The sequence below is a fragment of the Schistocerca serialis genome, chromosome 2 (genome assembly GCF_023864345.2).
Source record: "Schistocerca serialis cubense isolate TAMUIC-IGC-003099 chromosome 2, iqSchSeri2.2, whole genome shotgun sequence".
Lineage (NCBI taxonomy): Eukaryota > Metazoa > Arthropoda > Insecta > Orthoptera > Acrididae > Schistocerca > Schistocerca serialis.
Genome location: NC_064639.1, coordinates 814,788,579 through 814,802,413, shown reverse-complemented (window position 1 = coordinate 814,802,413; position 13,835 = coordinate 814,788,579). Strand labels below are relative to the sequence as shown.

Below are 13,835 nucleotides of genomic sequence, written 5' to 3'. Positions count from 1 at the left end.
TATCTTTCCGTTTCATTCCCCCATTTGCAACTCGTATCTTCTTTAGAATGATTCCCCATTAAATTCCCCCATATGGGCCGCAGGTTGCCAGCGGTACAATCATTACTCTCTTCAGCCACATACTTTAAAAGTATAATCGAAGACGAAATAAATATGATTAAATAGTTCAATGTTCCCATTCCTCTCTGCCCCACTTACATGCTTTCCTTACTGTCTCACGTGCCCGCAACGCCACCAGGCGGCCTCCAATCTCGCGGTGGGCAGTGGTCATAAGGTTACGGCTAATCACTGTGTATTCTTGCGTGTCAAGCCAAAATTCACAAAATCATACAGACGAAAATACCTCAAATAAAGGTAAAACACATGCTTTTGTTAAGAAAATGTCAAATCAAAACACTTTCATCCATATAAATTGCCAGTTTTATTTTATTTGTGCAACAAGTTTCAGCATTACATTACGCCCTCTTCAGGCCTCTGCCGACGTGTGGGAAGAATCCCACCTCTTGTCCACTAGAAACAGGGGCCAGCATTTAGTCATTGTTATCTATAAATTTCTTCTTAACACAGCGATCCCTTCGATCATCGCTTGCAGACTGTTGAAGATGGCGTGATGTAACACTGAAACTAGTCGCACACATAAAACTGAAAATTTAGACTGCTGAAGGTGTTTTGATTTGACATTTTATTTTGAACAGCCTTTTATAAAATGGACATACAGATATTTCTGTTAACAAAGTTGTTGTTATTCCCTGTACCACAGTCGTATTATCCGATTTTCAGCTATTCTAGGAATCATACCCTTTTGCCGGAGAACGATGTCCTCTTTCTGGATAACATTTATTTTGGCTTGCAGCCACACCAACACAAAACAACGAGTGCAACAAAATTGTTGCTTGCAATATCTGGTAAGGACAGACTGGGTACCTGTCAATTTGGTAAAGTGTTCACAATTACTATTAGGCGCGTCATCAGAAGAACCCGTCATAACATTTTCCGTTAAGAAAGTGGCGGCCATCTAATCTATGGTATGGCACCTTTTCATAGTAATATTTATAGCAATACAGACCACTTAAATTTCAACTTCGTATTTGCCATTACAGCAGCACTTAAAATTTCCCCTCCAGTAACAGTTTTGCGTGTTTTTTGTTACTTAGCTCTGAAAACATAAATTTGCTGGACTAACCTTTTTTGTTCCATGAGTTAATGTATGACTCAACACAACTTCCTGTGAAAAATGGTCAAGTGTTAAATCTGCAATCGAGCCAGTAGTTTCATGGCATTTGTCTTTTTCTGCTCCCTTTCGCTCACCCGAAAACCTACTCAGACTAGTTCTGGCAACTTCCTGGCCTTGTTTTCGCCTATATTTTCCTCGTTTTCATCTTGTGGTAAGCACTAAGTTCAAACCTCATCGTGGCAACTATTTCTAACATTATTGTACTTCCTCAACCACTGTGTGGTAGAACGTTTTGTTTCATAACAGCAGCACATAAAACTACTCGGCGCAACAGAACTCATGTCATGAAGCATGAGTAGCATTTTTAATGAGTAACGGAAAAGATAAAATTTATTCCCATGCCAGGAATCGAACCCTGGCCTGCTGAGTAAAGAGCTATCGTATAGACCACATTTGGTATCACAATAAATAAAATGTTCCGCGCTATTATGCCGTGGTCTAAAGGATTTCACTTTAAAACCCGATTTTTCGTCCCCTTCTGCGGAGGGCATTTTCAAGAGGGATCGTAGCTTTGATGAATGTCCGATTCACACTCCGGCTCGCTAATGGCTACAGCAACATTCCGCTTCCGCGCAGTGGCGTGACATCGCGCGTTTTGAATACGCGAGCACAATTGGTCATTGTCAATTAGCGTCGTTCGCTGTTACTATCATCCCATGGTGGACGACTTCTTCTTCAGCACCAAAATACAAATGTCACTCAATTTCACGCCCTCCTCCTTCCTATTGAGATTCCTGGGGTGTTTACAATCTCTATGGGCTTCTGCCTTGCGTTGTGTCGGCTTGTGGCTGCCAATACTTGAGTCCAATCAAAATGAATGTGGTGGTCTCCTGTCTCCCCTCTTCTGCAATTGCCGTTGTGCTCTTGTAGTCGTTTTTTGACGGTTCTTTTTGTCGTACCCACGTACATCTTCCCCAATTACACGGAACCCTATAAATACGAGCTTTTCCCAGCAGTTGGCGAGCATCGTTAGCCAGTTTTAGGTGACCTTGTATCTTCCATGTAGGTATGTAGATTACTGGGATGTTCCACTTTTTTAGGATTTTTCCTATGCAGTCAGTCACGTCCTTAACGAATGGTCGGAAAACTTTCGTTTTCACTGGCACTTGAGCATCGCTATAATTTCTACCCTGAGGTATCAACGCTCCTTTCACCTCAGTGAACGAATAGTCATTCTTCAACAATGCAGCCGGCCGAAGTGGCCGTGCGGTTAAAGGCGCTGCAGTCTGGAACCGCAAGACCGTTACGGTCGCAGGTTCGAATCCTGCCTCGGGCATGGATGTTTGTGATGTCCTTAGGTTAGTTAGGTTTAACTAGTTCTAAGTTCTAGGGGACTAATGACCTCAGCAGTTGAGTCCCATAGTGCTCAGAGCCATTTGAACCATTTTTTCAACAATGCCTTGGTGAGATGTTTTAATTCTGCGTCAAGCAGCTCTGGTTCGCAAATTTTCCTTGCTCTATCCGCCAACGTTTTTATGATGCCTCGCTTTTGTTGTGGGTGGTGGTTCGAATCCCGCTGCAGGTAACGATCTGTGTGCGGAGGTTTTCTGTAAACCATGCGACCCAAGCCACAACCTTCTATTTTGAATTTAATCTTCCGCCTGCCTCCTTCTCCTCCTTCGTAAATTGAATCTTCGGACCGACGCCGTTTCGGATGTTTGTGAAAACAATCCATTTCCTCCCTGCCATGCGGCCACAGAACAAATGTATCATCCTCGTGGTGGAACCAGATGTTCGGTTTCTTGTTCGCAGTTTCCAATGCCTGCTCCTCGAATTTTTTCATAAAGAAGTTCGCTACACCTGGGGTTAACGGGCTCCCCATTGCGACACCATCCATCTGTTCATAGAACTGTTCGTTCCATTTGAAAGTTATTGCTGTTATCCTATACCCATTCTTTCAAAAACAATTGGAAGTATGTTTCTGTAGTTCCTTTTGTGACCTGAGCACTTCATAATTTTATATAATTTGCACTTCATACATATGTGGAATTCAATTTTACTGTCATCTCCCAGATCACTAATGACGTAGTTCAAATATTACCCCATGAACCAATGAACGACATTGTTTTTTAAAATGGGGAAGGTATGGAGCCTGCGACCTGCAGAGCATTATAGGTACCTATAGGCCTGTTGAAGATCTTATTAGAAAAGCTAGCTCTTCTCTGAGCCATTTCCAGTTTTGTATATTGCTGGCACATTTAAACCTAACCTTTCATTTATGTTGACTATATTATTTACAGTTCTATACCATGCTGTACATGTTTCACACGAAAGACTGCCCATGTCGATATTTTTCCATACATCCCATTCGATATTTTTGCATTTCCTTTCTATTTTGTTTCTCCCTTCATGTTTCTTTCTGTGCAATACGTCTCTGGACGTTATACGTTGCGAAGTAGCGATCTCATTGTTGAGAGACCTTATTTCCACAAAATACGCCCTTTCATGCAGTAGCCAACGGTTTATTTTTTTGCACATCTACCGACCTTTGGATACTTTTGAGCTTGGGAATTTCAAATAATTTAATTGCAATGTTGTCTGCATTTTCTTTTAAAATAACTGTGGTCCTTCTGTGCAGAGGCCTTGTTTTTTATGGCAACTAATCCTAAATCTCCGTTTTTGGGATCCAGAGTGGCTGTTCATGTGTCTACACTGAATACCTCTCCTTTCCACAGGTACTTGGTGTTGGTTGACATAAACTTGCTGGTTATCAGTTTGGGTAACGGAAGCAGTTGCGCGGATTCATTTTATCCTCTGCACTTGGTTTGTATTATGGTGTACATACACTCTTGTGACTCCCTGAATTTGTCCTGAGGTATTTCTCCAATATCATCTTCAGTGGCCAAGAGGTCAGCGTTATTTGGTGAGCCCCGTAAATTTAAAAGTTTGCTTTTATTTTTATTGGTATTTGCTCCAGACACAATTTCTAAAGTGGTAATATCATCATAATTTCTCAGTACAACCGCCACATCATCGGCATACGCTCTTACCCTCTTTGTTCTATGAGTTAATGTATTACTCAACACAACTTTCTGTGAGACATTGTCAAGCGTTAAATCTGCGATTGAGGCAGTAGTTTCATGGTTTTTGTCTTTCTCTGCTCACCCTTTCTCTCACCCGAAAACCTACTCACACTAGTTCTGGCAACTTCCTGACCTTGTTTTTGTCTATTTGTTCCTCCTCGTTTTTATCTCTTTGTTCCTCATTTTTGTCTTGTGGTACGCACTAGGTCCATAGCTCTTCATGGCAACCATTTCTAATATTATTCTACTTCTTTAATCAATGTTTGGTAGCATGTTTTGTTCCATAACACTTTCAGATGCAACTGAACTCATGCCACGAGGAATATGCATCACTTTTAATGAGTAACGGCAAAGATAAAAATTTGTTCCCATGCCGGGAATCGAACCCGGGCCTGCTGGGTGAAAGCCAGCTATCCTAGCCACTAGACCACATGGGAGCCACGATCAATACTAATAAGTGCAAAATATATCAATCAGTAAGTACTTGCGTAGTATGTACTGAATACCTAAAGAATGAATGCTTAAATGCCTTGCGTGCTGTAATTTGACCTAAATTCTATTTAATCAGTATAAATAGTAACTACAAGATAAATTTCGTTCAAATATGTTACGACAATATCACAAATATAAATCGTCCATGACTTATCTCTTGGCATGTTTACTTTTAAGTTAGGGTATTTGTTTCACATATTCTGTAATTTCTTTTTTGTTTTTCTTCGTATTGGTGCTTCGGAAGCGGCGGAAAAATATCTTTTGCTAATGAGGCAAACAACGACTAAGCTCTATTACTGAAATGGAATGCAGACATAAACGCAATAAAAAAAATTTTCCTCATTTTTCTTGTTTTATGAGTATACAATAAAACAAAAACACTTATATTCATGACCTTATGGTCAATACGAACTGAATCTCTCACTTAAAAAGTCAGAAGGAAGCAACAGGCAACAGGCAACATTCAACACCAAGAAATCATGGAATCGGATTATCTGCCAATCACAAAAAATTTAGAAAAACAGCTAGTAACATTGTTACTGTTATAGCTGCTGGCATCAGAGTTGAAAGAATAGTCAACAATACTTTGAAATGGGGAGGGGGGGGGGGGGGGAAGTTGAGCAATTTTTATCTATATTTTCAAATCTAAAGCTACACGTTTGGCAATTTTTTGTTTTCTGCTGCTGTCAACTACCTCTTACTTTCGATTCAGTTCGTTAGAATCCATATATCACACCATACACAATAATATATTATTTGTCACAGATAATAGCACGTGACAAAATTTTGCACTTATATGATACGAAGTCTAATAAAATACCGAATGTATAGCACAAATTCTCACATATAATAAAACTAAACACAATCTATTGCCAGACTGCATCAGCATAATGGGTTACATTACACAAATCTCCATCATTTACCAATGACAAAACATAGAGTAAAAAATTAATGTGACAGGAACACATCTAAATTTACATTTTTACTATGTGTGTCACTACAAAGGATTTGATGCAGAGAACTGTATGCCTGCTCTCTTTAACTCCTGTCATTCACAGATTCTACATGGGAGTGTAGCATCTTCACCCCACCGTAACATAAACATCCAAAGTCGCTAAAATATAAAATGAAAAGAAATGCTCAAAACTCCCAGAGAAGCAAATGTTCTCAAAATTTTAACAGCATCTGTTCCTGTGTTGTATAACAGCTCTCTTGTAAAGTATCTCACTGAATGTAGCTTGATAATTCCTCATACTATCTAAATAAACCCATCAACATTACGCATCTCTCTCCATCAAACTGAAGAGGTAACGAGCAATAGATAGGAATATGGAAACCATGAAATATTATGAACAAAGCTTCCTCCTCTCTACTTAAAACGTCACATTAAATTTTTACAGTGCAAATATGCATTCAAAGATTTGGATAAAGGTATCTATTGTTGACTTCAAAATATTAATATTTGCAAATTACAAACTTTCCACCAAAAGAAAATTACACACCAGAAGATTATGTACCAGACATTAAAAGATGGCTATTTAAAATAGAAACCTTTCATTATTTAGAATAAATGAGTTAATACTAAAATTTTAATAATTTACAGTTAGGAAGTGGCCATCAAATTGAAGCAAATTAGGTAACTGAAGTTAATCTTTTTTCTAGCAAACCTCTCCACAGATTCCACAAGCGTTTGGGTACCCAAGTTACTATCCCAACAGCCAGTCAGTTGGAGCGGCAACTGCTTGGTCACCGCAGGCTGCATTCAGCTCACCACCTGGCTATCTGGCATACTATCAGCCTCCCACACCACAATTTGCTGCCTACCAAGGAGGTTACTACACCACAGGGCCAAGTGCAGACATGTACCCACAAGGTCGTGCCATCAACCAGCGCAAATCAGTAAGTGTAACGCTCGATTTTAAGTGGAAAACACACACACACACACACACACACACACACACACACACACACACACGCACACACACGCACAGAGTGAGTGAGTGAGTGAGAGTGTGTGTGTGTGTGTGTGTGTGTGTGTGTGTGTGTGTGTGTGTGTGTGTGTGTGTGTGTGTGTGTGTGAGAGAGAGAGAGAGAGAGAGAGAGAGAGAGAGAGAGAGAGAGAGAGAGAGAGAGAGGGGGGGGGGGGGGGGTGTTTAAATTTCATGCAAAGCATTTACACAACTTGTGATTCTAATTTCTCACAAAGCACCCACCTGAACTTTACCATCAGGTGTCACTTTACAATGGATTGTGAAGGTATGGAGGTATGAACTGTTATTACAAACAATGAGAAATAGATCTCACAGACTGCTACAAAGTTTCTGAGAATACCATATTGTGTTGCAGTGAAACAGTCATTCACATTTCACCAATAACGAATGAAAAATGTTCAGTAAATCTATAACTTACATCCATTTCTGAACATATTGCACATAAATCCTTATTTTAAACAGTCATGAATGAACCAATTCCAAGTCACATTTTTATTTGTCCAGTGTCTCTAATTTATCAGTGTTTCACCTAGAGAAAGGGATACATCCAATGACTACTAAATCAAAACAATTTATGGTATATTACTCAAATGGTCCATGAGTCTTAAACTACTTTCTGTAGACGTCTGTTTGTAGTTCTTCATACTTGAAGAAATGAAACAAGATGAACTAGACTGTTGCAGCTACATGCATCAAATCCAAGTCAACTGCACTGTTCTAAGTATATAAAATCAATAGCAAACAAAAAATAAGTAAACAACAAATTCATAAGCTAGAAAAACAACAAAAACAGGGTGAGAATTGAAACATTTATGGCTCCATACAACTGCACAACTCACTGTCAATACGTCACTTATGAATTCTACAGAGAAAAGCAGGGAAACCAATACAAAGGAGTAAATATGAGATTTGAATTTCTGAGAATTGAATGAACTGTTAGTGAAGAAATAACATTGGAAAACCAATTATGTGTAATACATGCACAAGATGGATAAAACAGAGAGGGGAACGGAAAACACAATTACAAGACATAAAGTGAGGGAATGTATGATAAAAGCACAATGTAATGATGAGAAGCTGTTTCAGTGAAGGATTAAAGATCAAAATCAGATGAAGAAAATGAGAGAGACGTGAAAGATATGCCGAGGTTGAAGGTAACAAACTATAGCCAAATAGCGCATATTGTAGAGTTAAGTGAAATGCTATAACTGAGATGTTATATTCAAATGGTCTCAGTAATGAAGCTGGAGCCCAATGTTTGCTTGTGTGTTTCAAAGAATGCTGTGCAGTCTGGTACAGGATGAGGCTGGCATGCACATTTAAGTGTGAGTTTCACAGGTGTCAAGGATGGAAAACAAACGAATTAAATTTTTAAAAAAAGGTCAAAATTTTTTATTCTGTTTCCATGACATATATTTCTGGTTTTCCCAGAACTTAAGATTTCCTAACTTTTCTAATAACTCATCTACATCTATTTACAATCAGCTTACCAAGTACAAGTCTGGGAATGGGCTTTTCAAAACTGGTATCTTTCTCATGGATAAAATGAGAGTAGTTTTGACTACATTATTTACTATCCTGAAAAATACCTGTAAAATTTTCTTTCCTCACAGAAACCATATAACATAACTGTCTGCATATGTGTAACCAATCACGGATTTTAAAATCAATGAATATTTGTTTTCTTTCAGCGAGATCTTGATCTTAGAGGACAGCTAGAAACCTTGACATCCAGGATTAGTGGAAAAGTCAAGAACGTAACATGTGTAATGCAGGAACTGGGATATGTAAGTAATTTATTTAATATTAATAAAATTAATGAAATGGCATCGGTGGAAGTAGTTTTCAACAAAAACTAATGAAAATATTCATTCTGGATTAGCTTGACGAAAACCTTGAACCCAACTATGCAAAAATAACTGAAAGGATAAATCAACTGCCAATCAATGATGAACTAAAGAAAGACATGGTAGATGGAGTAGAATACTGCAAGCAGTTCTCTGTAAGTACTGACTGTTCACTATTCAGGTGTAAAAATGGCGTATACAATTAGTGAAAGTTTGCTAAATTGACTCAATTACTTCAGACCCATATTTGAGTTTAGAACTGAATTAAATACACTGTGGTTCATCATTTAGGCTACTTTTGAACTGCTGTGTTTTGTTTCAGCAATGTGTACCAGAAACAAAGAGAGATAAATTACCTTTATCGAGAGAACTGGCAAAACCAATGTTTTTCTTCAGATGTTACAAGGTGCGTACCTACTGCCTGTATATTTTAAAAACTATTAAATATAGTTACTGTATCTTAATGAATCATCCACTCCTTTCTTTTTCTGGGCACATATCCAACAGCACATGTTATACTACCAGTTCATCATCTTCCATGTTACCCACATATATTATTTATTTTTTCTTGCAGAACTGTTGTCTGTAGAAACTAGAATTGACTTGTAACCAGATACCCACAACACTGTAGATTTCCTTGCATACAGAGTAACACAGCTGTGTACATCTCGGTGTCAGCAATTTGGTGTCTTTCTGCATGCCTGTCAATCCAATAATTTGTTAATGAATGATACATATGAAATAGCTGACACATTACAATAAACTAACTGACAGAAAGTTTTGAATCATATTCATTATTTCATCTACTGTTAATAAAACTGTGTGTTGGTGAACTGTTACACACATGAAGGGTGTGAATATAGGCTATGTCTTTTGGTATAGTGGTAAAGCATCTGAAATATGAAGCCATCTTATACTTCACATAATGAACAATTTACCAAAGAATCATATTAATGTGAGTAACAAAAAATTCTTATGACTGTCAAAGCTTCTCCTTAGGTATCTTTTGTGCTCATCAATGAAGCATCCATGAAAATTTCAATATATTGGTACAATGCTTTTCCTCGACACTTAGTCCTTTTGTTTTATAAATAATTCCGTAACCTATTTATATTAGGATTCCTAATTTGGTATATTTCTATCCATGTCTTCCTCCCTCTCTGTTACCTTCCATACTTTTGATCTTTTTTGTTCTATTTAACGTTTATTGCCACTTGTATGTCATCAGCTTGGCTTTGCTTCTTCTGACCCAGCTCTGATGTTTCTTTATAATTATTACCCTACTGACACTGTCTTTTGTTTCGCAGTAATGTTTACTATGAAGTAGGGGGTGTTGCTTTATTTAGAAATATCATTTTCTGCGTTAATAACAAGGATTTGTAACCATTCTACTATTTTTTCACTCTCATTGAATGTTACCATGTAATTTACTGCACATTCACAAACTGGAGTCTTTTTATCAAATGGCTCTCCATGTAGTTACAATGTCTTCTGAAGACATTGACCAACTGATGTTGATGAAAATTTGTAATAAGACCAATAACTCTTATTTCAGCACAAGAAGCTGGAAGCGTGTGTCATGAAGGATGTGCGAGAGAGGTACAGTCAGAATGATGACATGTCTGACGTTGACAGTATGTCTGGTGGTGAGCTGCGATCCTTCTCATCTGCACAAGAAGTTGACAGGGATGACTACGAAGACATGGCTCTTGCAATGTATGAGTTCATGTATGGTGGAGATGGAACTGACTTTGATTCTGTAGCATAAAAGTTTTTCATGTAATTCCTTGAACAGGATATGATCCACATTGGCACAGCTCTCTAATAAGAATTGATGCCTAGGGCGTCAGGGGGAAATGCTGAACAAACAACTGTTAAAGTGTAATTAAACTTTGTTCATGAGCCACATTTTATCACTTAATCACAAAACATTTTCTCATTCCTTAATTACAATGTGACATTAATAACATTGGCTCATGAATGAAAATTGTTTAATTGCTTATTATTGTTTTTAATAAAATATATATTACCTTAAAAATAATTATTGTTGTTTTCCTTCTATTTCAATTAAAATAATTACTTATTTAATTATAGAAAATATTTTCATAATTTTTATGACAATAAAATTTTTGGGCATGATAAAAATTCTTGGGCATGATAAAAATTTGTGAAGTGTAGCACGGGCACATTTGTTAAATTCTTACCAGTGCACCAGTCAGGCTGTTGACAATGAAACATACACAACAAAATTGATAAGGCCAAGTGCTAAATAAAAGATTTTTTTATGACTCATTATGAAAATATTATTTGGAGATACTGCAGCATGTGTAAGATTTCATTCAGTAAAATAAGTTTGATATTGGTCGAATGGTAGACTACGGACTGTGGAAATAATTCAGAACATTAGATTATAAGGGAAAGCATATGAAATAAGAAGGGAGAAATTATGCCATTGCAACAAGAATCATTCTATAACAGAAGTTAGATGTTTCCAGCATTAATGCAACAAATGACTAGCTTACTTGATATGATTTACAGAGAGTATCTGATTTCAGTACAGGGAAATTATGACTGGCATTCCACAGCTTTTGGCCTCAAATCCTCTCACTTTCATTACTACACTGCAATAATTTCAATGGTTACAGGACATCCAAGAAAACGCTAACCCAGCACCAGGAACCAGGTGACATGCGTTTGGGACTATTACACTAGGAAAAACAGAACATGCTCAATAAATTCACATGATAAAATATTTAACTGGAAAAATTATATTGTGGGTATTCTAAAATAACTAGATTCAGTGTATTTTGTCATCAGAATAATTTCTTACAACTCCCATACTGTACATCTTAACAGACCATTTGTAAGATATTATTGTTGTTGCAATCGCTACACAACCTTAAATGTGGGCATGATGACAATACTGTTACATGATAAAATGCAATGAACTTCAACAGTATCGGACTCCAATTCAGATGAGGCTTTTCTGGTGAGAACTGTCACTTCAGCAAATCCAGCCATCATTCCGGCCTCCTCATTTAAACTTCCAGTATTTTCAGTCCTCCACTTGTTCTTGCGTTATTTCACTCCCCGAACCCTGTTTCCATCCTATCCAATTCTTATCACTCACTTCCTTTGTACTTCAACACTGTTTCTTACTTTGTTTTTAGTGTCTTCATGCTACTCTGAACTTGTTGTGTCCTCCACCTTCCACATTATTTTCTCAGTGGTTTCCCAGAATTCTAAAATCATCATACTCCATCTACCATTCTCCCTGCTCCTTACCTCTTATGAGTTTTCGCCTTCAGTCACCCTGAATACTTCTCTATCCACCTCAACTTTACCTGTAGCTGCCTGGAAGGCAGTACTGGTAAAAGGGTATTTGTGCATGATAAGGCACCTTTAAGAAACACTACTGCATTCTCTTAACCATATGTGTGAAATGCTCTGTCTAAGCATTCCAATATGTATTACTAAATGACCATGTTCTCCACTCATCTGCTGTGACTCACGCTTAACAATTACTTTAATTTTATATTTAATTTAATATGGACAGAGCTGCCCATTTTTTTAAAAAGCATTGTTGTAACAACAAATTTTAGTTTAGATTCTCTTCCGATACAGAAACAATGACTAAAGATGCCTGTTGCCCTTCCCTTGAATTAAATGATGATTTGTCTTGTCTTTACTTATCACTGTGTATGTAATTATTGCGTTCTTAAAGGAAAAACTAATAGTAAGCACCTTGTAATAAAAATACTGCTCTTAATGGTAAGGATGTATGTCTGCTTTAGAGTTGGAATTTTTTTCTGAAATTTAGAGCCATTATCAAGTTTATTGTAACATGGGAGTTTAATTTCTCAAATATGTGTGAAATATTCCAAGGACCTTCATTTTCGTCACTTTAGACATCAATATGCACTGTTAAGTACAGTGTTGTTTATTTCTTATTTGGTCTCTTGAGGTATGGGCGCTTCAATTCCAGAATTATCCTGGTATAAAAGCCTGAAACTTAAAGCCTGAACAACCACTTTTTGCAGAATAGACCACTGCAAAATGTTCAGGAATAGAGTCCATGAGGCTCTAGAAAACACCAATGGAGATGTGGAGGAGTGCTAACTCCACTATGTTTCTCGACTGAGGATCCATGCTGTGCACAGTCTGATCAAGGTAGATTCTCAACTGGGAGCCCAGGGAGTGTGGTGGCCAGTGAAATACAGTATACTAACCCTAGTGCTGTTCGAGCCACATACATACACTGAAAACCATTACATGTTACATTGTACTGTGGATAGGTGCCCTCAGGCCAAGGAAAAACAAACTCCATGTAGGAGTGCACATGGAACCCAAGGATAGATTTATACTAGGGATGACCCACTGTGCCTTTCAGTATCACCTAGAGAATGCCACAATAATATTCCCCGGACATAATGCTCCCTCCTCCAGACTAGGTGTTTGCTTTCAGACATTTCACACCATACACGCCAATGGCCACCTGTCCAATGGAACATTAAACATCATTCACTTAAAATCACCATTTGTCATCACTCAGTGGGTTTACAGTTCTGGTATTGGGGTGCAAGTTCCAGCCTTCGTCACCAATGAACAGCAGGCAGCATGGGTGTATGAACCAGGCATCTGCTGTGGTGAACCTTACACACCACCATTCATTGAACAGTCATTGAGGAGACGCTGTTGGTAGCTCCCTGGTTTATTTGGGCAGTCAGCTGCACATCGATTCACCAGTACACATCTCCATAGCAGTCATTTATGGGCTGTGGTGCCCCACAGTTGCCTTGGCGCTGATTTTGGATAGCACCATTTTGCCATATGTGGTACACTTAAACCACAACAGCACATTTTTTATTTCTTTTATTTTTTTTAAGAGATTACAAACTTAGTCATTTAGGAAAAGCTTCCACCCTTGTCCTGAAAGACAATCACCATGGCCTTTTGGACGTCAGGTGAATCACTCTCTTTCTGAATTACAACGATGCACTGTTTTCCACCTCTCCCCCCCCCCCCCAACATTCTTTATATACCCTCCATTGCTAGTGCTGTCATCTGCGAGTGGTTATAGAACATTGATGTCGAAAATAGGCAGTGGCCACATTAATGTGGCTGCACCACGTGCAAGTCACAACTGATCCATCAGCTGCATATAAAAACAGGCCCAACCTGACTACCACAGGGAAAGTTTAAACAACACATCAGCATACACAACCTAAAATTTTTACAAGTTCTCGAT

At 38.0% G+C, this 13,835-nt stretch overlaps 1 protein-coding gene and 1 non-coding gene across 2 annotated transcripts in view; one reads left to right on the top strand and one right to left on the bottom strand.

Moving 5' to 3' along the window:
• LOC126455718 (uncharacterized) overlaps positions 1–10,628 on the top strand; it is a 38,701-nt gene extending 28,073 nt beyond the window's left edge. Inside the window, exons 4-8 of the mRNA XM_050091487.1 lie at positions 6,412–6,648; positions 8,432–8,527; positions 8,623–8,742; positions 8,910–8,993; positions 10,143–10,628. Of these exons, the coding sequence (XP_049947444.1) occupies positions 6,412–6,648; positions 8,432–8,527; positions 8,623–8,742; positions 8,910–8,993; positions 10,143–10,355 (750 nt within the window). The 3' untranslated portion in view covers positions 10,356–10,628. The remainder of the gene's footprint in view (positions 1–6,411; positions 6,649–8,431; positions 8,528–8,622; positions 8,743–8,909; positions 8,994–10,142) is intronic.
• Trnae-uuc (transfer RNA glutamic acid (anticodon UUC)) lies at positions 4,623–4,694 on the bottom strand. The gene has a single exon. It is a non-coding gene; the product is annotated as a tRNA-Glu (tRNA).
• Positions 10,629–13,835: the final 3,207 nt, after the last annotated feature.